Source organism: Scyliorhinus canicula, chromosome 14 (assembly GCF_902713615.1).
Source record: "Scyliorhinus canicula chromosome 14, sScyCan1.1, whole genome shotgun sequence".
Lineage (NCBI taxonomy): Eukaryota > Metazoa > Chordata > Chondrichthyes > Carcharhiniformes > Scyliorhinidae > Scyliorhinus > Scyliorhinus canicula.
The window spans coordinates 11095985-11122528 of NC_052159.1; the positions used below are offsets into that span (position 1 = coordinate 11095985).

Below are 26544 nucleotides of genomic sequence, written 5' to 3' on the forward strand. Positions count from 1 at the left end.
ACACGGGAAGAATGTGCAAACTCCACATGGGCAGTGACCTAGGGCCGGGATTGAACTCGGCTTTGACAAAGGGTCATCTGGATTCGAAACGTTAGCTCTTTTCTCTACCTACAGATGCTGCCAGACCTGCTGAGATTTTCCAGCTTTTTCTCTTTGGTTTCATATTCCAGCATCCACAGTAATTTTCTTTTGTCCAGGATTCTTTAAGAGGTGTCATTAACCCTGTATCATTAACCATTACCCAGTATAAAATAGCATGTGCCGTAGCTGGTTCGCGAACATATTGTTCTAAGAAGCTTTCCTGAATACATTATAATAATAATTTTTTCTTGTCACAAGTAGGCTTACATTAACACTGCAATGAAGTTACTGTAAAAACTCCTAGTTGCCACACTCCGGCACCCGATTCTACATTCTGGGACTGGTTTAGCACAGGGCTAAATCGCTGGCTTTGAAAGCAGACCAAGGCAGGCCAGCAGCACGGTTCAATTCCCATACCAGCCTCCTCGAAAAGGCGTCGGAATGTGGTGATGAGGGCCTTTTCACAGTAACTTCATTTGAAGCGTACTTGTGACAATAAGAGATTTTTATTTTCACATCTTGATTTTATGAACCAAGATCATTTCTCACTACTGAACAGAGCTAACGTCGCTACGTCAACTCATTTTCAGAAATGTCAAATCTCTTGAATATTCAGGTCCCTGCCTGGGTCATCTTGCAACCAGATCTTTGCAGTGATTATCATATTGGTGTATAAATTATCCCATCTCATGGTGCATTCAGATTGTAAAAGTAAACTAAAGGTCACCGTAGTCCCAGAAGACCAGAGGCTGCTTTCCCCTTTGAGGGGGAGAGCTGACTGGTGGTGATTTAACCTGGGGGTCATCACACCTCAGGCAAGGGCAAGGTTGAGCAGGCGGAGCCTTCATGAATAACCTCAGCCGGTACAGCATTCAGATCAAGAGCCTATAATTGCCTCTTTTTACCATTTCCCCTTTTTTTCCCTCATTCCCTTGCAGTAACACTGCTTAATTGGCTGTTAAGTGCTTTGGGATATCCTCTAGTCACAAAAGATGCCATATACATGAAAGGTCTTCTTATTTCTCGAGCAAAACTTATGAATTCGCCACTGGGGAGGATCAGGGAGTGCAATTGTTTAACCTACGGTTATTGTTATTGCAGCAGATTTCTGGACAACTTGCCTTAATAGTGGTTTTAACTCCTTCACATGAAGCTATTATTGGCCAATTTGGAAGAGTTATCCAATTAGTACCTCTCCCCATGCTCCTTTCCCATAACCATACAATTGATCCAATTCAACTATATAGCTACTTTTCCATGAAAATTGAATGTAGTTTCACCTCCCTTTGGGTAGTGCATTTCAGATCATAACAGTCTGAAATAATTTGGAAGAGATCTGACATTAATCGAATTTCCACACAGGATTTAAGGCAATTATAAAGCTAGAAAAGAATTAAACATACACAAGTTTTCAATTCAAATCTGTGCAACTTGTTTTATGCTGTATCACACAGCAATAATTGGGAAGAACAGAACGAATATGTAGGTCCATAACCCAGGGTTTTTCAAAGTGTAGGTCATGACCCGTGGGTGCGTCACAGACTGATCCCACTGTGGTCTCAATCGCGGGACAAGCAGCGGTTACCAGCACTTTTGTTGAGAAGAGCTGCGCTGCCGCCTTTTAAAGGGGAACAAAATGAGGCGGTGTTCAGTCTTCCAGCTATAAGCGGCAGCAGTGAGCAGATCACATGCCCTGCGCGTACACTTGACGTCAAGCACCTGTACGCGTGTGTTTTTGGTACAAAATCACGATGGAGAGCTTCTTCCATTCTCTGCCTACGAGCAAGCAAGACTGCGAAGATGAATCATTTTGTTCCAAGAAAGAGACAGCCACAGACACAAATAGGCAGAGTACCTACTGGCCAGGATCTTAATTCTGAATCTGCTGGAGAGAGCTGCGCAGGAGAATCCAGGGCAGAACAGAGCAGTGCTAGTGTTAGCTCTGTACAGGGCTCCTGGGCCTTCAGGTAACAGCCTACAAAGAAGAAGTTTAACTTGGGAACAAAGCAGTACAAAGATGATTTCTTGAGGTATGGTTTTGTCAACTGGGCCAATGCAATAAGGATGCAAAGACCTTGGGTGCAAAGCTCCAACCACATTGAGATCGCGCTTGAGCGCAACGTGGCTGGAGAATGCCAGGAGAGGCCTCTAGCAGCCTCTCAACAGGCTCCGCGCCTCCCGGGATTCTCCAAAGTACTGTGAAATGGGCAGGACCGAATGACGCTCTCAGAAGTAGGCCGTAAGCCTACTTACAACCTACCTGCATGGGGTCTAGCAGCCTCGCTCGATTCTTTGGCCTCCCCTGGGAGGCTGCACCTAGGTGCCAATTAGCGCTGGTCCACACAAATGTGGATCAGGCGGAACAGCACCTTGGGGGGGGGGGGGGGGGGGGGGGGGGGGCCTCCCGGGCCTCCGGTGACCCCAGGGTGGTTAGGGCAAGTGCAGGGTGGCACCTGGCTTACCCCATGGAACACGGGCACTTTGGCACTGCCCAGCTGGCACCATGCCTGGTTGGAGTACAAGGGTGCCTGAGTGGCTCTGCCAAGGGTCAGGGGCAAGGGGAGCCGTGCACATGAAATGGGGGGGGGGGGGGGGGGGAGCAAGCGTGGGGGAGTGTAGGGCAAGAATGTAGGGACCGACGGGAAGATGGGTGGGTGATGGGTCCTAGAAGAAAGGGTGTGCTGCAAGGGGGTTCTGATAAGGAGGGTGCCCTCACTTGGGGAGTGTGGTGTAGTGTCCATGTATATGGTGGGGGGAGGGGGGGGGTGACATTGTTCATGGATAGGGGACCCACAAGCTCACTCAGTGGTCGGGGCACCCTTTCAAAATGGTGGCCCGATCTCGGAGTTCAGCTCCCCAGTGCTCAATTAAATTCTAAAGCCGGAATTCTCTGCCGGAGTGATTCTCAGTTTTGCCGGCGCCCGGGGGTTTCCCGACGGCGTGGGGCTGCCCCACAATGGGAAACACCATTGACTGGCTGGCGTAACGAAGAATCCCGTTGGTGGGTCGAGGCTGGAAAATGGCGTGGTTGGGCAGAGAATCCAGCCCGAAGTGTGGGCTGAACTCCCAGGATCCAAAAAAGTGACTAAGTGTCACTGAATAGCAGTGGGAAACTCGCCAGTAGAGCCGGTAGGAAACCCCCTGAAAAACCCACCACAAATTAACTTAGAAATTTTGGGGGAGAATCATCCCCGTGTGTGCTATATGCATGGAAGTACTGGCAAATGAGAGGAGATGTTTAAGATTTTGAAATCAAAGTGGTGGGTATTTTGGGGTTGAGACCCCAGAGTCAGTTATTGACTTAACAGCTGACTCAAAATGAAATGATTACACTGCTGTACCTGACCTGTGAAAACACATTAAAATACCAAACGTCCATGAGGCTGTCAGCATGGAATAGCATCTCCCAGGAGTATTCAATGCTGAATAAAACTAGCATTTTGTTGCTATTGCCCTAAGGGTGATATTGCCCTTGGGTCGCTGAGGGCCCCCCCCCTTTTCAGGGCTTTGCACGCCCCCTTTCGGGCCACCCCATTTCAGGACCCCCACCCTTCACTCCCCCAACCTTTCAGAGGCCCCTTCATACACACCCTGCACCCCTCTCTACTCTTCTTTCATGGGTACAGTGCCCCCTCAGGCCGTGAGCCTTCACAGTGCCATCCTGGCACACACGGCCACTGCCACCCTGGGAGTTCTATCATATTTGTGGTGTCACCCAGGCACCTTGGCAGTGCCCGGGTGGCAGTGCCAAGGTTCCAGCCTGGCAATACCAGTGTTCACGTTCTAGGAGGAGGGCCAGGGAGCCACGTGCCGTGATGCCTGGTCCACGTTTGTGTGGACCAGTGCAAATTGACTCCAGCGTGATCTCCCACAGGGGAGCCAGTTAAATCACAGGAGGCCATTAGCTAAGGGTGCCTTCCCGTTAATGCTATGGAGATTGGCTTTAATTGGTGATTGCTGGTTTCTCGCCACGTCTGGATGTGATCTGGATCACGCCAACTCGGAGTGCCAGTTCGATCGGAAACCGATCTGCTCCCGGTACAGATCCCAATTTCGGCCTCTCCCACGATCTAACCGGCTTGCCCCGATCCATGCCGGGTGTAACGCAGCCGTTAAATCGCGGCCTGTGTGGTTAAATAGCGGTGGGGAACTTCCCGACAGAGCCTGGGAGAAACTCCCAGCAAAACCTGACATTTAGAAACTTTTCCGTTAGATCACGATAGTTGTTTTGATTTTATTTTTTGGTTTTAAAGAGTACCCAATTATTTTCTTTTCCAATTAAAGAGCAATTTAGCATGGCCAATTCACCTACCCATCCCAATCTTTTTGGGTTGTGGGGGTGAGACCCATGCAGTTGTTTTACATTGAAACACTACTGTATTACTACTGAAACTAAGCATAAAAAGGAAATATTAAGAGGAATTAAGAGGTATCCCTTTTGACTCACTCCATTTCAATCATCTGTCTCAAGTCAAATAATGGGAAAGTATCGAGGAGTAATCCGGTTGACTGACTTATAGCAGACATGACCGTTGGGTCAGGGTGGGGAGATTATAAAGACTGAAGAGGAGGAGTGAGGAAAAAGAGAGAAGAGACTGCTATACCAACAAATGAATATCAATTTGCTGCAGATGACACCAACTTCTGTTTTGAAACAGGCAAAGTCTGAATCATGAATCGTCAATATCGTGCCGAAACCGCTTGTCTATAAATATTAGTTTCACCTCATTTCATTTCCCCTTTCAGCGATGTCCTCTTGACATTCCATTCCAGCTTCTTGCCTGCTCACTTTATCCATTCCAGCTATCTCGCCTTCTACATTTCAGATCGCCTGTCGTTATTCTGCTAACGCTCACCTTTTCAAAAAGAACCCATCAATTAAACGGGCATAATAATCAAAAGGAGAGTCTGAAGGTTTCATTGTCCATGCACCTAACACTAATAAAAGAAATTTGAACACAATTCCCATATGTACAGCAACCTCCAACATAATTTTACCTAATCCTGGTTCGTTCATTTGCAAAAACATTCAACAAGAAAAACGCAAGAATTTTATATTGAATAATTAATTTTTACAGCATCTCTTTTTAAAAGGCCAGAGAGGTAACCATCACCGGTGATCACCGAAGCTTGTGTGCATGATTATAATGTTACCTGCCATTCCTGTCAGGCAACCCACATAAAATGTTAAACCTTCTTCATTATTACTAATTCATGAAAACATGTGTTTCTCACATGCTTTGATTTTACTTTGTGCAAAACGTGACTGAATTATTGAACGTAAAGAGTGCACCAGTGTGTCCCTGTTGGAGGTTGCCTGCGGTACTAACGCTCCCAGTTAGAAAGCTTGGAAGGGCAATGGAAACTTTAGGCATTAGAAAATGAAATGGTGTAAGCTTCTCAATTCATCAACGTGCAAAGACATTATCTGATGCAATACTGAGCCATGACAAGATCATCCTCGGCTTAATTCTCACAGTTTGCCGGGTTAGCTAGCATCACCTTGGGTAATATGTGCTGATGCTGCAATTAACCCAAGTGCACCAGGCCAGAAATGGTGGGAATAGAGGACATGGTGGGGAAGAGCCCCGCTCCCTCCTATTCAGTGTTCCTGCTGAAAGTGTGTCCACACCAGATTCAGATCAGTCTGAGCAGAGGTGCCCTACAGCCTCACTCGGCTCATACATAAACTAACGCAGGCTTGGACAAGGCCCTCTGGGTGACAATCGAAACAGTCGTATCTCATCATGAAGCAGCATGTTTGCGACGAAAAATTGAGAAAATTTACAAAATAAAAAAATTGGAAAAATAAGAGCACCAAAGGAAATGAACAGCTGCTTTAGCAATTCACCAGAGTTTTCTGTACAGCAATTTAAATACAGAAAGCACAAATCACTCCAACTTTTGTGAAAATTAGCTCAGGTTGCTCACAGCTGCTTTTTAGGTAAATGCTTTCATTCAGATGGCACACAAGAGCTGATAGACTGTAGCGAGGAGCAGAATAATAGATAGCTACAGAATAAAATTCTATAAACAGCAGGTCTCAGAGAGCAGATCCAAGTGGAAGTGAGGCTGTTCCCTGCGGTGAGAGGAGAGAAATTGCAATAAAGCAAGTTTACGACAGCTTTAAAGTCACAAAACTACATTAAACTAGTCTACTTCCCCACGCCCCCCCCCCCCCCCCTCCCCCCTCCTCCATCGCCTGTATATCACACCTTTTCACTTGGGAGTTGAACAGAATTGAACTAAGAGTTAGTTAATGCTTAAAAGTAGTCTAGGACATGATTCAATGCTTTTTTCTCCCCCTTTATGAAAATAAATTGACAGTACCCGATAATTTTTTTTCCAATTAAGGGACAATTAAGTGTGACCAATCCACCGACCCTGCACATCTTTTTGGATTGTGGGGGTGAGACCCACGCAGAGACGGGGAGAATGTGCAAACTCCACACAGACAGTGACCCGGGGCCGGATCAGAACCGGGTCCTAGGGCAGCAGCGCTAACCACTGTGCTACCATGCTGCCCCTCAATGCTGCATCTTCATGTGCTAGGATGAGCCTGAAGGTGGTGCATAGGGCCCATATGACACGAGCGCGAATGAGCGGGTTCTTAGCAGAGGTGGAGGATAGGTGTGAGAGGTCTAGAGGGAGACCAGCTAACCGTGTGTTCTGGTTAGTCATGTCCATGGTTAGTGGGATTCTAGGAACCTATATTTGAGACGCTAGTCAAAATTGTGGGGGTGGAGATGTTACCAGCACCTCTTGAGGCACTTATTGGGGTGTCGGAAGGGAAGGGGTACCGATGAAAATGGAAATCGCTTTATTGTCACGACTAGGCTTCAATGAAGTTACTGTGAAAAGCCCCTAGTTGCCACATTCCGGCGCCTGTCCGGGGAGGCTGGTACGGGAATCGAACCGTGCTGCTGGCCTGCTTGGTCTGCTTTAAAAGCCAGCGATTTAGCCCAGTGAGCTAAACCAGCCCCTGTGGTGGCTTTCGCCACATTGATCACCCGGAGATGAATTTTATTGGAATGGAAGTCGAAGGAACCACCGATATCGGCATTGTTGGGGGATGTTACGGGTTTCCTTAAACTGGAGAAGATCAAGTTTGCCATTCGGGGCTTGGATGGGGAGTTCTGGACGAGATGGAGGCGGTTCTTGTCTCTGTTTACAGATCTGTTTGTTGCCAGCGGGTAGGGGGATTATATTTTGTTATTGAATGATTGTTTGATTGTTCTGTATGCCCTGATTTGAATTAAAATGATTTAGAATAAAAAGTAGCCTAGGATAACTTCAACGAAGACAGCAAGTTCTGTTTTGATTTGAAGGAAAATCGTAACTAAAATTCATACCACCGTTGTCTTTACACAAGATAAACAGGAAAAACTTCAGATAATCGCTTGGGAGGTAGAAGAGATTTTAACCTTTAAAAGCTGTTACCGCTTGTTCTATTTTGTCTTAACTTACACGAGTGAAACTTCAACTCCATTTATAAGTTCACATGAGGCAGCGATTGTCACAGGCTCTATATACAGCTGCATGTCCCTGTTACTGACAAATTCTCAAGTGAGAAATAACTTGTTCTTAACGGCCCGTTCTTTGTGGGTGAGAAGAACAGCTCGCGAACACGGTGTAAAACACCACGTGCTGCTCAACAACATTTCAAGTCATCCAGCATCCCTCCTGCCCTCAACTATTCTGTATGAAATTGGAAAAGCTGGTTTACACTCACGTTTTTCTGGCTTGCTAGCAGGCTGTTAGCCTGAACTGTTTTTGAAAGTAAGACTTTGCTTCACTGCTTGGGGGCGGTGGGTCTGGGTCCATATTCAGCTCAGACTCATAGGATGGAACACTCATCTGTCTAGTGTCTATGAAATGAGTCACATCCAGCTTGGTGTGCTAAACATGTGTTGCAACAGTATCACAAACAGGCAGGCTCTTTGTTAGAATTTCAATTTGTTGGCATGCATACCATTCAGCATGTTAAGGCCAAATATGCCCATTTTAAATTGCTGCTAGGTGGCAGCAAGGATCTGGCAATCATTATAAAGCCAAAATAATTTAATGGTAATTGTACTTTTGCCATCTCTGAATAGTTTTGCTTTCTTTTCCTATTGTCACTGTAGGGAGATGGTGGCATTTTCACTGGACTAGGAAACCAGAGTCCCAGAGTAATGCTCTGGGGACCCAGGTTCAAATCCTACCACTGCAGATGGTGAAATTTGAATTAAATAAAAATCTGAAATTAAAAGTCATGATACGGTCGATTGTCGTAAAAACCCATCTGGTTCACTAATTTCCTTTAGGAAATTTGCCATCCTTACCTGATCTGGCCTACATGCGACGCCAGACCCACAGAAATGTGGTTGACTCTTAGGGAATTAGGGATGCGCAAGTGGCGCCCATGCCCCATGAACATATTTTTTAAAAAAGGTTCCACATGAACTTGGTTCCCAAGACTAGGTTTTTTGCCCCCCCCAGCATCATTACTGGCACCAGTGGGAATCCTCCTCTTCCAAACGGGTCTTCCAAAAAGAAACGATTTGCACTTAGATAGCGTTTGTCATGATCACCAGACCTCTGAAAGCACTTTACAGCCCAAGAAGTTATTTTTTGGAAGTGCAGACATTGTTGTAATGTAGGAAACAGTTCAGCCAAAATGCTTTTTTTTGCAATATTGGTCAATTCACTGGGGGAAGAGCACCCTTGCTCGTCTTCAAGTTAGCTCAGTGGCATCTTTGCCATCTGCATAAGCAGCCAGATGGGGCCTCGGTTTAAGGCTCATCCAGAAGATGGCAGCTTTGACAGTTCAGCTCTCCCTCAATGCTGCAGTGGTAGATCAGTTTTGACTTTTGTTGGAAGAGCAGATGATGGACAGTGCAGGCTATACAAGAAATTATATCAAATAACATATATGGGCCTCTGAGCAACTAAATGCTTCCTCCCAAGCATTCCAATTACTATGTTATTTCGTGGAAGTGTAACAAGTATCCATGACATGATGATCAACAGCCAATGGTGCTTGACTGATCACAACCAGCAAGATGCCATCAACCACTGCCACAAGCCCTTGCATACCTACATGGAAAGTGATGAGAAATTGTCTGTTCAAAATTCAGGTCAGCGTAAAAGCAAATGCAAAATGTTGCCATTTGCTGAAAGGACACCTGGAGCTACAGTTTAACGTGCGACAACAATAATCAGGTTTGACTTGAAACATGGCTCTGCTGCCTTGCTGACCCATCAGGATGGTGATCCAAGTGGCCCTTCAAGCACCTCGTACAGCACTATTCCTGCTGGAGCAGCCAACAAACGGAGGCTCAGGCTCCGAAATGTCCAGTCATTTGACGGGAGACTTAAGTCGGCACCTTAGATTCCCTTTCAGTTTATTTCCTCCCCCCCACTCCCCTCACACATAACCCCACCTTATAAGAAAATGCAACTGAATTTAGCACAGTAGAGGAAAAAAGGTGAAAAATAGATTAATGCGCAAAACACAATCGTAACATAGCTTAATGCAAAAGGTCTGAACCATTTTTGTGGGGTCTGGTATATTGTTATGCTGCCACCTTCCGAAAGCAAGGAGAATCCTTTGGGGTTACAGAAGTAGCTGAAATAATCTATGAAAAAAAGGGTTGGTTGTTATCTTGCACATGCTATGCATGTTACCTGGATTTTAGGACAGGTGAAACCTTTCAAGGAAAGCCCTCACCTTAGCTCAAAATATCTTGGATTTCAAACAATGACGAGACAGAGTACAGGAACGAGATAGAGAATCTGGTGAACTGGTGCGACGACAATAATCTCTCCCTCAATGTCAACAAAACGAAGGAGATTGTCATCGACTTCAGGAAGGGTAGTGAAGAACATGCCCCTGTCTACATCAATGGGAACAAAGTAGAAAGTGTCGAGAGGTTCATGTTTTTAGACGTACAGATCACCAACAGCCTGTCCTGGTCCCCCCATGTCGACACTATAGTTAAGAAAGCCCACCAACGACTTTACTTTCTCAGAAGACTAAGGAAATTTGGCATGTCAACTACGACCCGCACCAACTTCTACAGATGCACCATAAAAAGTATTATTTCTGGTTGTATCACAGCTTGGTATGGAGCCTGCTCTGCCCAAGATCGCAGGAAACTATAAAAGGTCGTGAATGTAGCCCAGTCCATCACGCAAACCAGCCTCCCATCCATTGACTCTATCTATAATTCCCGCTGCCTCAGAAAGGCAGCCAGCATAATTAAGGACCCCACGCACCCCTGACATACTCTCTTCCACCTTCTTCCGTCAGGAAAAAGATACCAAAGTTTGAGGTCACATACCAACCGACTCAAGAACAGCTTCTTCCCTACTGTAATCAGACTTTTAGCAGAAAAATAAGCACTGATCATCCAAAAGAATCACTACTGTGAACAGCATGTCACATGCAAAAGTGTCATTCTCGACCCATGTTGCTACTGTACCCAAGCCGCTGTGTTACATGCAACATCCCAATCCTGGCAAAATATCACACCAGAAAGCTACAGCAAATTATGGAATAACTGTGCCCCTTATGCCATTGTTATTTTATTTCATTTAAATGGCTCCGGGACCAGGAAGCCAAAAGCAATTAAGATTTGAAAAAGAGACATTTAATTTTTGGGGCAGTGCTCATTGTTCTGCATTGATGAGCAGCCATTACAGGATCCGTATCCAGTCACAGATCAATCCTTACCTTGCAAAAGTGAATCAGCTACAAGTTGTGAAATATGTACACTTTAATACTCATATTCATCATAAAAATGGTATCCTTGCCTGAGAAACTGACCACTTGGCAGAGGATTGATTAATGAGTTTAGAATTCTCACTGAGCAAAAAAGCCCATCTAGTTAATGGTTTATGTTGCACGGTTATGGTAATAGTTGGAACAATCTGCCACTCTACCTCCTTGTTTTTTTTCCTGAATCAAAAAAAAAGGGGCAGCAGGGTAGCATGGTGGTTAGCATAAATGCTTCACAGCTCCAGGGTCCCAGGTTCGATTCCCGGCTGGGTCACTGTCTGTGTGGAGTCTGCACGTCCTCCCCCTGTGTGCGTGGGTTTCCTCCGGGTGCTCCAGTTCGTGTCATGTCTTTTCGTCCGACGTCACTTCGTCCAACGACACTTCATCCACGTCTTTTGGTCCAACGTCTTTTTGTCCGCCCGTCTTTTGGTCCAACGTTACTTCGTCCAATTATCCAATTGCAAATTAACTCCGTATAAAACCATTTACAGCAAGTGAATTTAATTGCTAAAATGCAAGTAATTGATAAAATGCAAGTAAAATGCAAGTTGAAAAATGCAGTTAAAAAGTTAAAAAAATCTAAAAATGCAGTTAAAAAATCTAAAAGTTTACTAATTACTTAAAATTCCCAAAATTACTTAAAATTGATGTAAATTGTAAATTCCCGAAATTCCCTAAAAGTTAGATTTCCAGAACTGCACCCGAGAGAGAATAATGGGGAGAGGACAAGATGATTTGATATTCTACAATTCCGACAGACACAGATATAAGTGGGAGTCTAATTGGATTTAGACAATGAGTGCAGTTCTGAAAGAAGCAGATTTAAACTCGATTTTCGTCGAGTGATTAAAACCTCTGGTTGGCAGTGGGTTCTGACATTACAGGTCTGAAATGATCAAATATTCCATCAGATACAATGGCTCTCATCACGCTGGAGCATACATGGGTGAATATCCTGCAGCTTATCTTAATAATGTCTGGAGATCAAGCAGCACAAATGCAGAACTCAACCTCAAGAGGCGAAATAGGTGGAGAGGATCCTTGAGCAGTAACATTGAAAAACTAAATTAAACTATTTGTAATTGGATAATTGGACGAAGTGACGTTGGACCAAAAGACGGGCGGACAAAAAGACGTTGGACCAAAAGACGTGGACGAAGTGTCGTTGGATGAAATGACGTCGGATGAAAAGACATAGCACCGCTCCGGTTTCCTCCCACAGTCCAAAGATGTGCGGGTTAGGTGGATTGGCCATGCTAAATTGCCCGTAGTGTCCTAATAAAAGTAAGGTTAAGGGGGGGTTGTTGGGTTACGGGTATAGGGTGGATACGTGGGTTTGAGTAGGGTGATCATGGCTCGGCACAACATTGAGGGCCGAAGGGCCTGATCTGTGCTGTACTGTTCTATGTTCTATGTTCTAGTTTGGGCGACTTATTTAACTATCCAGAAGTGAGCTAAATATCCATCTTTCAAGGGTGAAAAGGAGGGAAATTATGGAATGATGCATACAGCTGCCTTCGTAGTCGATGGTGGCCTCATTTAGAATGTGGAACTGAACAAATAAAAACACACACTTTTAGTCTCATCAACTGTGCAAGGATTATTACAGGTTTTGTCAAACAAGGAGGTAGAGTGGCAGATTGTTCCAACTATTACCATAACCGTGCAACATAAACCATTAACTATTCTTCACGTCCTCCTGTGCCAGGCAGACAGGGATGCCACTGACTCAGCTGCCATGAAACCCACAGCAGCAGCCCACAGATTTTTCCCTCCCCAATTCCCCATAGTGAGGCTCCATGTGCCTCATTTCATCTGACAGCAAGAGGAATATGAAGATTGGGAACATTTCCATACAAATGTGCATCCCACCAGTCTGATGTATCACTGAGGAACATCAATGCACTGTGCAAGATCTATTAGTCTTGACATTTGAGCTTATCACTGTAGTGATCTCTGTATATCAATATGCATGATCAATGTATGTAAATGTAGTACAGTCAATTCAACATTAGATGTCTCACTATCATATGGTATAAGAAAGACTTTCCCGCTCTTTCGGAGAGAGTGTGCTTCAGGAGAGTGAACAGACAAGACACAGAATAGCTAGAGAGAGAGAAGTTATAAGTTATTTCATTATTACATTGTATAGTTAGTTATATTTACTGTATTTTGTTTCTTTCACTAGTTGAGTATTAAGTACAAAGGACAGACAAATATTATTTATATTACTTATTAAATTACTTCATCTAAAAGACTATGGTTTATTTCATCAACTCGGCTGGTTCAAAGAGTAATATATATATTACGTAGGGCAGCACGGTGGCGCAGTGGGTTAGCCCTGCTGCCTCATGGCGCCGAGGTCCCAGGTTTGATCCTGGCTCTGGGTCACGGTCCGTGTGGAGTTTGCACATTCTCCCCGTGTTTGCGTGGGTTTCGCTTCCACAACCCAAAAATGTGCAGGCTAGGTGGATTGACCACAATAAATTGCCCCTTAATTGGAAAAAATGAATTGGGTACTCTAATTTTATAAAAAAATAAAAAATATATATATATTACATTATATATTATTATATTATAAAGTAATATAACAATCACTACTGATCAATTAATTCGCCTTATGTCACTGCTGTAGCATCTATATTTTTTCTTAATTGTATTATTGACAAAACTTTGGTGAAGGGTTAGGATCCATAGCAAGGAACCATTAAAGTTGAAAACAGGAGAACAACTCAAGGAGTAATGGTTAGATGAAGCAATGTTCAATGGTTATAAGCTTTGGCCTTGAAAGACTGCTTGATGTAATAATTCAGTTTTAAGACATTGTCAGAGATGTAGGAGAGAGTGAGCTGAATTTTGATTTTAGCAGCAAAAAGGAGAACATTCGGAGCTCAGAAAGAACAGAAGGTGAAAGTTCAGAAAAACAAAGATTGCAGCTGTATTACTAATTGTTAAAATAAAGTCAGGAAAAGCTGAAACACAATACAGGGAACAAAGGAAATGTTCAACGGCTAAAGGCGATGAATATACTTTATTATTCAAATAACCAGCATGGAACAGCCCTTGCAGCATCAGGTTGCAATGCCTGATGACCGCTTTATCTGTTGCGACATAAAAAGCTGCTTATTTTTATTCCCTTCGGAAAGCAGGCAGCATAATCAAAGACCCTTGCCGCCTAGCTTACTCACTCTTCCAACCTCTTCCATTGGGCAGGAGATACAAAAATACAAATACACTAACAGATTCAAAAGCAGCTTCCTCCCCACTATGACCAGAATCCTAAACAACCCTCTTATGGACTGATCTGATCACACATCTTCTCTACTGAGTAGTACTACACTCCTGTATGCTTCAGTCGATGCCCGTGCCTATATATTCACATTGTGTATGTATATATATATATATATGTTTGCCCTATCATGTATTTTCTTTTGATGTATGGAATGATCTGTTTGAGCTGCACGCAGAACAATGCTTTTCACTGTACCTCGGTACACGTGACAATAAACAATCCAATCTCGAATTCTACAAGTCTTCACAGCGGATAGTAACAAGGATAGAATGGATTTAACCTTGCTGCCCTACTTCCCAAGATAGAAAACTCTGGCCCATTCAAAAGTATATTCATTTTTCTTATAATAAAATGGCACTTTGCCAAACTGATAAATAGGAACATATTTTCAGTTTCAATAATTGTGTTATAGCTTTTCAACCAAATGACTGGTTAGAGTAGCAGCCAGGCTCCCATTTGTACCATAATTGAGCAACAAACGCTTTTTCAAGGCTTCATATATTTATTCGTTCTTGTGTAACTTTATTCTTCAGATCTTACTCTGTCAAGCAGGGCCGATGACCAGAGAAATGATTCCCAGGTGCACTGGTATTCCACTGCGGTGCATCAGAGCAGTGGGGTAAAAATTGCATGGGAAACGTTCCAAATCGATACATTCTTGGTGGCTCAAATGAGATTAAGAGCATGCTCCATGTGGGAAGAAAACCTCTGGATTGCTACCATGGATTTCATAGCAGCCGGACCAGGACTGCTATGTTAAACAGGAGGACTAAGTTGACTTATTGTATCAACTGCAGGATTTCATTCATTCATGTAGGGACACAGACATCCAAGTGTTGACAGCTTAATTGGCGTAGGGAGAGCAAAAAAGTCTCAGTTTCATCTCACTGGGTGACAGAGACACATACTTCTTGGTAGAGTGAGTGCTACATTAATGAAAGCATTAATCAGCTTATTGGAATGACAACTTTGAACACAGAATTTTCACACCATCACCCATCTCACAGTATAAGATCTAGGAAAATCAACCATTGTGCTAAAAGATTCATGGAAATTGAGACTATAGAAGGAAGTCAGCCAGAATGTGTTAATCAAAAAAGTGACAGTGGTGAAATACACTACCTTGGTAAGATCACTGCAGCAGACAACATTAATGGCATTATGAAGCATTCAACACAATTCTAGAGTGGAGTGAGGGAAAGGATGGGAGGGGGCAGAAAGTGATTTAAAAAATATTATGCCCCATAAAATTCAGTTGAGAACCCTTAATCTAAACAATGCCAAAGGAAGACTGCATAAACCTGGTTTGTATTATTTTGCAAGTGGGAGTTTTTGAGGTGATTTGACTGAGCTGTTCAAGGTACTAAAAATAATTTAATAGGGCAGATACAGACAAAAAAAAATACCCTGGTGAAGGAAATAAAGAACAAGGAGACAATCTTAAAATTAGAACAAGGTTATTTAGGAGGGAAATCACCCAGTATTTTTTCACACAAAATGAAATAGAAATCTGGAATCATCTTTCACAGTTTGAGATGCTGGGGATCAATTGGAGACTTCAAGATGGAGATGGAAGAACTTTGTTAAGAAAAGGATAAATAAGGGAGGAGGAGCTGAGTAAATAATGTTTGGTCGTAATGTGATTGAATGCAACTCCACCCTATGCTGCCCCCCCCCCCCCCCCCCCCCCCCCCCGATAGTCGTCATCTGGTGGAGGCCTTCAGCCTAATGAATAAGTTCCCTAAAATAAAAGCCATGATGTGGAGATGCCGGCGTTGGGCTGGGGTGAGCACAGTAAGAAGTCTTACAACACCAGCTTAAAGTCCAACAGGTTTGTTTCAAACACTAGCTTTCAGAGCACTGCTCCTTCCTCAGGTGAATGAAAATAAAAGCAGATTACTGCGGATGCTGGAATCTGAAACAAAAACAGAAAATGCTGGAAAATCTCAGCAGCTCTGACAGCATCTGTGGAGAGAAAACAGAGCTAACGTTTCAAATCATGGATGACGAAACGTTAGCTCTGTTTTCTCTCCACAGATGCTGTCAGACCTGCTGAGAATAGCATACCTATATTGTTGACAGGTATGGTGTAAGCAGCGGGGGAGGGGGGGGGGGCAGGGTTAAATGGCCTGCTCCTATTCCCATGGTCCTATCGGACCAACACTACAAATAATTTTTATGGAATGCCACTTGTCTCTCTTGCCATATACCTCTAAACAAATTTATGACAAAGCAGAAAAATTGCACAATTGGAAAACAAAATAATTTCAGTAACCGAGTCTTTAAAGACACACAACACGAGAAACGGAAATGTTCAGAAGGCAAGTTTAAAAATAAATAAAGAAATCTTGGTTACTTTTGTCGCCTGCTCCGGGGAAGAACCTGAGCCGGTCTTTCCTTTTCTTTTCTTCAGGAGCCAAGGGAAGCGGTTTGGAGCCATGGTTTAGGTTCCCAGAGTCTTTGCTGCCCCCACCAATCATGGTGCTGGTGTTCCTCATGGGCGGGGCTGGAGGCTTATCTTCCACTTCGCCATTATCGGACATCTTCAGTCACCACTCCCTATCACTGCGAAAACAAAGACAGCAAGGTTGTAGGTTTGTGATTGCTTTTTTTTCCTCCCAACTACTCGGGAAAAAATATATCAGTTATGAGCACAGGTATGTGGGAGAGAGAGAGACAGACAGAAAAGTCAGAATTTCAAATTAGGATGAAACAGCATGTTTGCAAGTCCCCTTTAAACTTTGACAAATTAAATTAAATTAGAAGCAAGACTATTTTCACCTGGAGTCGTGTTATGGGCCACGGTTTAGAAAACCCCAAAGTATATTATGGAGTGCACCTGACCTCTAACTGTTTATTGACTTTGGTTTCAATGAGCACAAGAGCTTGCCTTTCAGGTATTGGTCAACAGAGTTCTGAGGCGCTTTTAATCAAAAAAAAGCTTTATTCTAAGAATTTAGTTAACATTTGTACAAACACACACAGTAAGAATTTATATCAACTACAAACATAAAGACCCCACACAGCTACAGTAATCCATGTATAACCCTTGGTGAATTCCACCTTAACTGTTCCAATTCAATAACAAAATCAAGTAAATCCAGAAACCCCTTTTCAAAGGTGTGGCCCAGCACCTGTCACTCTTACTGGTATAAGACTTGTTGCTGATACTCTTGTTTCCCTTTACAAACAGCCGGTTTGAATTCCTTCTAGAAAGCAATTATCTCTTTTAAGTTATCAAGTAGTCTGAAAACAGCTTTTAAAATGAAGATAGAAAGACACTTCTTTCAACCCGTGCAGTTCAAAAAAAATCAGTCCAAACTCAAAACGAAAGTAAAACACAGAGCCACAGCCCAGCTCCACCCACACAATCACATCACTGAAGCCATGTGATAAGACAAAAACATTTCTTAAAGGGGCACTCCCATGACAGTAGACCATTTTATCTGAATGCCACCTTTATATTTAGAGACTCTATGGACAGTCTAGTAACACAGGGTGGTCACGCTGTAGATCTTGGGCAGGGAACATATAATAGTGTGGAAAATGCAGCAGTTCCAACGCACTTAAATGACAAATATATATATTTTGTTAATTATAAATTTGATCATTTATGAGGTCCGAAGGGCAGCACGGTGGCAAAGTGGTTAGCATTGCTGCCTCACGGCGCCGGGATTCCAGGTTTGATCCCGGCTCTGGGTCACTGTCCGTGTGCACATTCTCCCCGTGTTTGCGTGGGTTTCGTGTGCAGGTTAGGTGGATTGGCCACACTAAATTGCTCTTAATTGGAAAAAATTAATTAGGTACTCTAAATTTATTTTTAAAAAGAAAAAAAAAATTATTAGGTCCGAGAGAGACAGAGAAACATGGGTAGAGCAAGGATACAAATTGGAGTGCGTCTTTTTTTCATATCCAGGACTGGAGCTTGATTTGAATCAGATTGGTGTGAGAGGACGACTCCTTTCTCCAACACCGGTGAGGATCCTGCAAAGGGTTGTTATGATTCTGATGCAACTATGATGCAATGTCACATAGGTAACCGAGATCTGAAGGGGAAAAGTACAACCTTGTGTGGAGTTACTGAGATGTAAATAGAGCTGTGAATAAACAAGCATATGTTTTTTTTCCCAACAAACTACAGCCTTAAGTAGCTTTCTTCAGAAAACAGTCAAACCCTAAAGAACCCCAGCCAGACCCTGAACGCATAACGAAGCAGATCCTTAATTTGACACGGTAGCACAATGGTTAGCACTGTTGTTTCACAACACCAGGGTCCCAGGTTTGATTCCTGGCTTGGGTCACTGTCAGTGCGGAGTCTCCACGTTCTCCGTATCTGCATGGGTTTCCTCCGGGTGCTCCGGTTTCTTCGCACAAGTCCCGAAATACGTACTTTTTAGGCGAATTGGACATTCTGAATTCTCCCACTGTGTACCCGAACAGTTGCTGGAGTGTGGAAACTAGAGGCTTTTCACAGTAACTGTATTACAGTGTTAATGTAAGCCTACTTGTGACAATAAAGATTATGATATTATTATTATAAATCAGTTTTGGGACAGTTTCAAGTCATCAAAATGCCATAAATTCAGCACAAATTTGCAGTTACAAGGAGCAGATCAAGGTCAGTTCCAAGCCATTAATTATCAAGAATATTCTGTGAAGCTCTTTATGTTAAGAAAAATGATTGAGGGTTTAATGGAGTAAATGAAGACCATTTCCACCTTTGCTGTGTCAGTAACAAAAAGGTATAAATTTAAACTTAATACCAGATCAGCAATGGGAGAATTGAGGAGAACCTTGTAAATGCCGACAGAGGTGAAATGGCTCATCAGAAACAGTCGTGGAAACAGTGACAGGAGCAATATTCGTAACAAGGTTTTTCTTAAAAAAAAGAGAAGGGGATAAATATTTTAAGAAGAAATTCGAAGAATGTGAGGGAAAGACAGAGGAATAATGTAATGTGGATGATTTGTTCAGAATGTGCACAAATGTAATGGAATGGTTTCCTACTGTGCAGTGAATTTCGATGATTATGTGACTGATGTAGAAAGGAAGGAAAAGCTTGTATTAACATGGCACCTTTCACGACTCCAGGATGTCCCAAAGCGCTTTACAGCCAATAATGAGCTTCTGAATTGCAGTCTCTGTTGTATTGCAGGAAACACAGCAGCTAGCGTGTGTGCAGAGTGCTCCCATGTACGCAATGTCAAAAGAGATAAACATAGAACATAACAGCGCAGTACAGGCCCTTCGGCCCTCGATGTTGCGCCGACCTGTGAAACCACTCTAAAGCCCATCTATACTATTCCCTTATCATCCATATGTTTATCCAATGACCATTTAAATGCCCTTAATGTTGGCAAGTTGACTACTGTTGCAGGCAGGGCATTCCACGCCCTTACTACTCTCTGAGTAAAGAACCTACACCTCTGACATATGTCCTATATCTATCTCCCCTCAATTTAAAGCTATGCCCCCTCGCGCTAGCCATCACCATCTGAGGAAAAAGGCTCTCACTGTCCACCCTATCTATCATCTTGTATGCCTCAATTAAGTCACTTCTTAACCTTCTTCTCTCTAACGAAAACAGTCCCTCAGCCTTTCCTCATAAGATCTTCCCTCCATACCAGGCAACATCCTGGTAAATCTCCTCTGCACCCTTTCCAATGCTTCCACATCCTTCCTATAATGCGGCGACCAGAACTGCACGCAATATTCCAAATGCGGCTACACCACAGTTTTGTACAGCTGCATAGCCTCAAAATAAGGGGAAGTAGATTTAGGACTGAGTTTAGGAGGAACTTCTTCACCCAAAGGGTTGTGAATCTATGGAATTCCTTGCCCAGTGAAGCAGTTGAGGCTCCTTCATTACATGTTTTTAAGGTAAAGATAGATAGTTTTTTGAAGAATAAAGGGATTAAGGGTTATGGTGTTCGGGCCGGAAAGTGGAGCTGAGTCCACAAAAGATCAGCCATGATCTAATTGAATGGCGGAGCAGGCTCGAGGGGCCAGATGGCCTACTCCTGCTCCTAGTTCTTATGTTCTTATGTTCTTATAACCTCATGGCTCCGAAACTCAATCCCTCTGCCAATAAAAGCTAACACACAGTACACCTTCTTAACAACCCTATCAACCTGGGTGGCAACTTTCAGGGATCTATGTACATGGACACCGAGATCTCTCTGCTCATCCACACTACCAAGAATCTTACCATTAGCCCAGTACTCTGTCTTCCTGTTACTCCTTCCAAAATGAATCACCTCACACTGTTCTGCATTAAACTCCATTTGCCATCTCTCAGCCCAGCTCTGCAGCTTATCTATGTCCCTTTGTAATCTGCAACATCCTTCCACACTGTCCACAACTCCACCGACTTTAGTGTCATCTGCAAATTTACTCACCCATCCTTCTACGCCCTCCTCCAGGTCATTTATAAAAATGACAAACAGCAGTGGCCCCAAAACAGATCCTTGTGGTACACCACTAGTAACTGAACTCCAGGCTGAACATTTCCCATCAACCACCACTCTCTGTCTTCTTACAGCCAGCCAATTACTGATCCAAATTGCTAAATCACCCTGAATCCCATGCCTCCGTATTTTCTACAATAGCCTACCGTGGGGATCCTTATCAAACGCTTTGCTAAAATCCATATACACATCAACTGCTTTACCCTCGTCCACCTGTTTGGTCACCTTCTCAAGGAACTCAATAAGGTTTGTGAGGCACGACCTACCCTTCACAAAACCGTGTTGACTATCCCTAATCAAATTATTCCTTTCTAGATGATTATAAATCCTATCTCTTATAAACCTTTCCAAGACTTTGCTCACAACAGAAGTAAGGCTCACTGATCTATAGTTACTGGGGTTGTCTCTACTCCACTTCTTGAACAAGGGGACAACATTTGCTATCCTTCAGTCTTCTGGCACTATTCATGTAGACAATGACAACATAAAGATCAAAGCCAAAGGATCAGCAATCTCCTCCCTAGCTTCCCAGAGAATCCTAGGATAAATCCCATCCGGCCCAGGGAACTTATCTATTTTCACACTTTCCAGAATTGCTAACACCTCCTCCTTATGAACCTCAAGCCCTTCTAGTCTCGTAGAGCCTGTATCTCAGTATTCTCCTCGACAACATTATCTTTTTCCTGCGTGAATACTGACAAAAAATATTCATTTAGCACCTTTCCTATCTCCTCGGACTCCACGCACAACTTCCCACTACTGTCTTGACTGGCCCTACTCTTACCCTAGTCATTCTTTTATTCCTGATATACCGATAGAAAGCTTTAGGGTTATCCTTGATCCTACCTGCCAAAGACTTCTCATGTCCCCTCCTGGCTCTTCTTAGCTCTCTCTTTAGGTCCTCCCTAGCTAACTTGTAACTCTCGAGTGCCCTAACTGAACCTTCACGTCTCATCTTTACATAAGCCTCCTTCTTCCTCTTGACAAGTGAGTCAACTACTTTAGTAAACCACGGTTCCCTCACCCGTCCACTTCCTCCCTGCCTACTTATCAAGGACACGCAGTAGCTGTTCCTTGAACGAGCTCCACATTTCAATTGTGCCCATCCCCTGCAGTTTCCTTCCCCATCCTATGCATTCTAAGTCTTGCCTCATCGCATCATAATTGCCTTTCCCCCCATAACTCTTGCCCTGCGATATGTACCAATCCCTTACCATCGCTAAAGTAAATGTAACTGAATTGTGGTCACTATCACCAAACTGATTATAATTTTGTTAAATTAATTCAGAGCACCCAATTATTTTTCTTCCAATTAAGGGGCAATTTAGTGTGACAAATGCACCTAACCTGCACATCTTTGGGTTGTGGGGGTGAAACCCACGCAGACATGGGGAGAATGTGCAAACTCCATGCAGGCAGTGATCCGGGGTTGGGATTGAACCCGGGTCCTCAGCACCATAGGCAGCAGTGCTAACCACTGCACCTCCGTGCCACCCGATAATCTGATTATAACTGAGGAATACACATTGGTCAGGAGAGCAGGGAGAACTTACGTTCTTCCCTGAACTGGTACCTCCATCTGAGCGAGTAGGCGAGGAATTAAACTCAATGCCTTCATCTGAAAATGGGCACCTCAGCGGCCAACCTAAATGGGTATGCCACCACTGCCACAGACTTCATCAGCAAGTGTATAGAAGATTGCATGCTAAAGGTGGTAATACATACATTCCCCAACCAGAAACCATAGTTAAATCTCAAGATTTACTCCCTTCTGAAAACCAGGTCTGAGGCGTTCAAGACCAGGCGACCCTGACCTATACGAGAAATCCAGGTTCACCTCCACAAAGCCATCAGGGATGCCAAGAGACAATACCAGACTAAGCTAGAGTCTCAGGCTAACGACACGGATCTCATCGGTTGTGGCAAGGCTTAAACAACGTAACAGACTACAAAGCAGAGTAGAATCTCTAGCAGCAGCGCGCCCCTCCCCAATGAACTCAATGCAGGAAACTATCAAACCATTGACAACTGCCCCAGCAACCTCGGACACACCAAACCTAACAACACAGCTTCCAAAGTCAGATTAGCCTTCTTGAAAGTGAACTCTTGGAAAGCAACGGATTCGGACTCTCTGTTCGTGCACTCAGACCCTGCGCGGACCAACTGACGGGTGTGTTCGTGGATATCCTCAACCTCTCCCTATTCCATTCCAAGGTTCCCACCTGCTTCAAGACGACCATCATCATACCAATGCCGAAGTGCTTTGAGAGGTTGGTCATGAGACACATCAACTCCAAACTTCCTGACTGCCTTGGTCCACTGCAATTTGCATTCCACCGTAACTTCTCCACAGCAGACACCAGCTCCCTGGTCCTACACTCATCCCTGGAGCAACTCGACAACAAGCACTCCTACATCAGACTCCTATTTAATGACTACAGCTCCGCCTTCAACACCATAATCCCAGCCAAGCTTGTATCAAAACGCCAAAGCCTAGGACTTGGCTCCTCCTTCTGCAACTGGATCCTCAACTTCCAACCCATATACCACACAACTCCTCCACGGCAGTCCTCAATACCAGGGCCCCACATTTAGTCCCCTACCCCTACTATACTGCCTACACACACACAACTGTGTGGTAAAATTCAGCTCCAATTCCATCTACAAGATTGCTGATGACACAACCGTAGTCAGTCGGATCTCGAACAACGATGAGTCAGAATACAGAAGGGAGATAGAGAACCCTAGTGGAGAGGTGTAATGACAATAATCTCTTCCTCCACGCCAGCAAAACTAAGGAGCTGGTCACTGACTTCAGGAAGCGAAGTATCAAACACACCCCTGTCTGCATCGAGGTGCAGATGGTTGACAGCTTCAAATTTCTAGGTGTACACATCAACAATCTGTCCTGGTCCACCCACGTCGACGTTACGACCAAGAAAGCACAAGAGCGTCTATACTTCCTCAGAAAATTAAGGAAATTCGGCATGTCCACATTGACCCCTACCAATCTTTACAGATGCACCATAGAAAGCATCCTATCTGGCTGTATCATAGCCTGGTATGGCAACTGCTCGGCCCAAGATCGTAAGCAACTATACAGGGTTGTGAACACAGCCCAGGCCATCACACGCCTCCCATCCATCAACTCCACCTACCCCTCCCGCTGCCTTAGGAAAGCGGGCAGCATAATCAAAGACCCATTCCACCCGGGTTATTCTCTCTTACAACCTCTTCCATTGGGCAAGAGATACAAAAGTCTGAGAACACGCACTAACAGATTCAAAAACAGCTTCTTCCCCGTTACTAGACCCCTGACCCTCTTATGAACTGAACTGATCTCTTCACACATCTTCTCTATTGAGTAGTACTACACTTCTTATACTTCACCCGTTGCCCGTGTCTATGTATTTACATTGTGTTTTTTTTGTCCTATGTTTTTTTTCCATGACTGGAACAATCTGTATGGACTGTATGCAGAACAATACTTTTCACTATACCTTGGTACAAGTGACAATAAATCAAATCAAAATCAAAACCTCTTGACAGTGCAGCATGCCTCAGCATTCCACTGAAGTGTCAGCCAAGATTAGTGTGCTCAAGTCGCTGGAGTGGGACTTCAACCCACCACAGTGTGCATGTACAATGATCCCTTAAGGTAGCAGAGCAGGTGGTTACAGTGGTTAAGAAGGCATATGGTATACTTGCCTTTATTAGCCAAGGCATAGAGTTTTAAGAGCAGGGAGGTCATGCTGGAAATGTTGGTTAGGCCACAGTTAGAGTACTGTGTGCAGTTCTGGAATCCACATTATAGGAGGGATGTGATAGCACTGGAAATGGTGCAGAGGAGATTTACCAGGATGTTTACTGGGTTGGAGAGGTTTTTTTTAAAGTTATGAAGTTAGATTGGATAGACTGGGGTTGTTTTCTTTGGAGCAGAGGATCTGAGGGGGGACATAATTGAGGTTGTTAGAATTATGAGGGACACAGGTAGAGTAGACAGGGAGAAACCTTTCCCCTTGGTGGAGGGATCAATGATCAGGGGCATAGTTTAAGGGAAGGGGAATGGGGTTTAGAGGAGATGTGATGAAAAACGTTTTCACCCAGAGGGTGGTGGGAGTCTGGAACTCGCTGCCTGAAAGGGTGGTGGAGGCAGAGACCCTCGTAACATTTAAGAAGTATTTAGATGTGCACTTGCGATGCCAAGGCAGACAAAGCTATGGGCTAAGTGCTGGAAAATGGGATTAGAATAATTATATAACACCATAAGACAGAGGAGCAGAATTAGGCCACTCGGCCCATCGAGTCTGCTCCGCCATTCAATCATGGCTGATATGTTTCTCATCCCTTCTCCTGCCTTCTCCCCATAACCCATCAAATTACTTGGTTGCTTTTGACTGGTGCAGGCAGAGATAAACTGTAGGGCCTTTTCTGTGCTGTAGACTTTTATGACTCTATAACTGGATGTTACCACTTTTCTCTTTGTGAACTTTGCTGTGGGCAAAATGACTGCTGTGTTTTATACCTCATGCGAGACAGCGGCACAGTGGTAATGACATTGGGCTAGTACATCTCAGATCCAGATTAATGCTCTGGGGACACGGATTCAAAACCCACCACAGCAGTCGGGAGACTTCAAAATTCAGTTAATAAAATCTGGCATTTTTATAAAAGCTAATCTTAGTAATGGTGACCTTGAAACAGTCAATTGTTGTATAAATCCATCTGGTTCACTGAAGTCCTTTCGGGAAGGAAATCTGCCATCCTTATCTAGTCTAGCCTACATGTCACTCCAGACCCACAGCAATACCCTCCGAAATGGCCTAACAAGGCACTTGGTTCAAGGTCAATTAGGGATGGCCACAACCGATGAAAGAATAAAAACAAAATCAACAGTGCCTAGAATCCCAACAGTGCCAAGAGGGTCATTCAGCCCATCGGGTCTGTACCGACCCTCCAAAAGAGCACACTACCCAAGCCCAATCCCTCGCCCAATTGCCGTAACCCCACCTTACCTATGGAAATTTAGGGACAATTAGGATGGCCAATCCACCTAACCTGTACATCTTTGGACTGTGGGAGGAAACCGGAGGAAACTCACGCAGACACAGGGAGAAAGTGCAAACTCCACACAGTCACCCAGGGCCCAAATCGAGCCAGAGTCCCTGGTGCTGTGAACTAATTTGGAACCAAATTAGAGGGAAGAGCAGGGGACTGGGAATAATTGGGAGCAACACAGGCACGATGGGTGAATGGCCTCCTCCTTCTATGCTGTAACCATTCTATGATTCTATACCATTTTTGCAGCCTTATTCGAAAAGAAAGTTAGGTAGTCTATTGCTGGCATTTAGGATCAAGTGGCAATTCAGATTAAGTAAATTCACTTTAATTAAATTAAACTCTGTCCCCATCCTGCTGGCTCAAATTCAGTCTGCTGCAAAGAGATTAAACCAGTGCTTTTTTAAACAACACCCATCAGTGTTATTATGTTTGTTAGTAATATTCTATCGGAAAATCATATAGAAACCAGTCAAAACTGTGCAATGCAGTTCTGAATCCTCATTATTCACACCACTAATAGAAACACATTTATATTCACACAGCAGTTATTCCATCTAATGTTATAAACTGCTTAAAATGCTGATGGAAAATGTCTACCCTGTTTACTGTGTAATGTAAATGGACAGAACGGGATGGAGCTTTTTCTGCCTTTTAAGTCATGGGTGTATCTAGGCACAAAATGATTTGGGAATTTTGAAAGCGAGTGATTTACCCATATAACTACAATGCATTCAAGTCTCCTCATTCTCCCAGTGTTTGCGTGGGTCTCACCCCCACAACCCAAAGTATGCGCAGGGTAGGTGAATCGGCCACGCGACATTGCCCCTTAATTGGAAAAGAAGCGGGTACTCTAAATTTTTTTAAAATGCATTCAAGTCTCC

The 26544-nt window shown here is 43.9% G+C and overlaps 1 protein-coding gene across 3 annotated transcripts in view; it reads right to left on the bottom strand.

The window, feature by feature from the left end:
- Window positions 1-26544, bottom strand: part of pak1 (p21 protein (Cdc42/Rac)-activated kinase 1) — a 219584-nt gene that overhangs the window by 89028 nt on the left and 104012 nt on the right. For all 3 annotated transcript variants that reach the window (XM_038817721.1, XM_038817722.1, XM_038817723.1), the window contains exon 2: window positions 16492-16700. In XM_038817721.1, the coding sequence (XP_038673649.1) occupies window positions 16492-16678 (187 nt within the window). In that variant the 5' untranslated portion in view covers window positions 16679-16700. The remainder of the gene's footprint in view (window positions 1-16491; window positions 16701-26544) is intronic.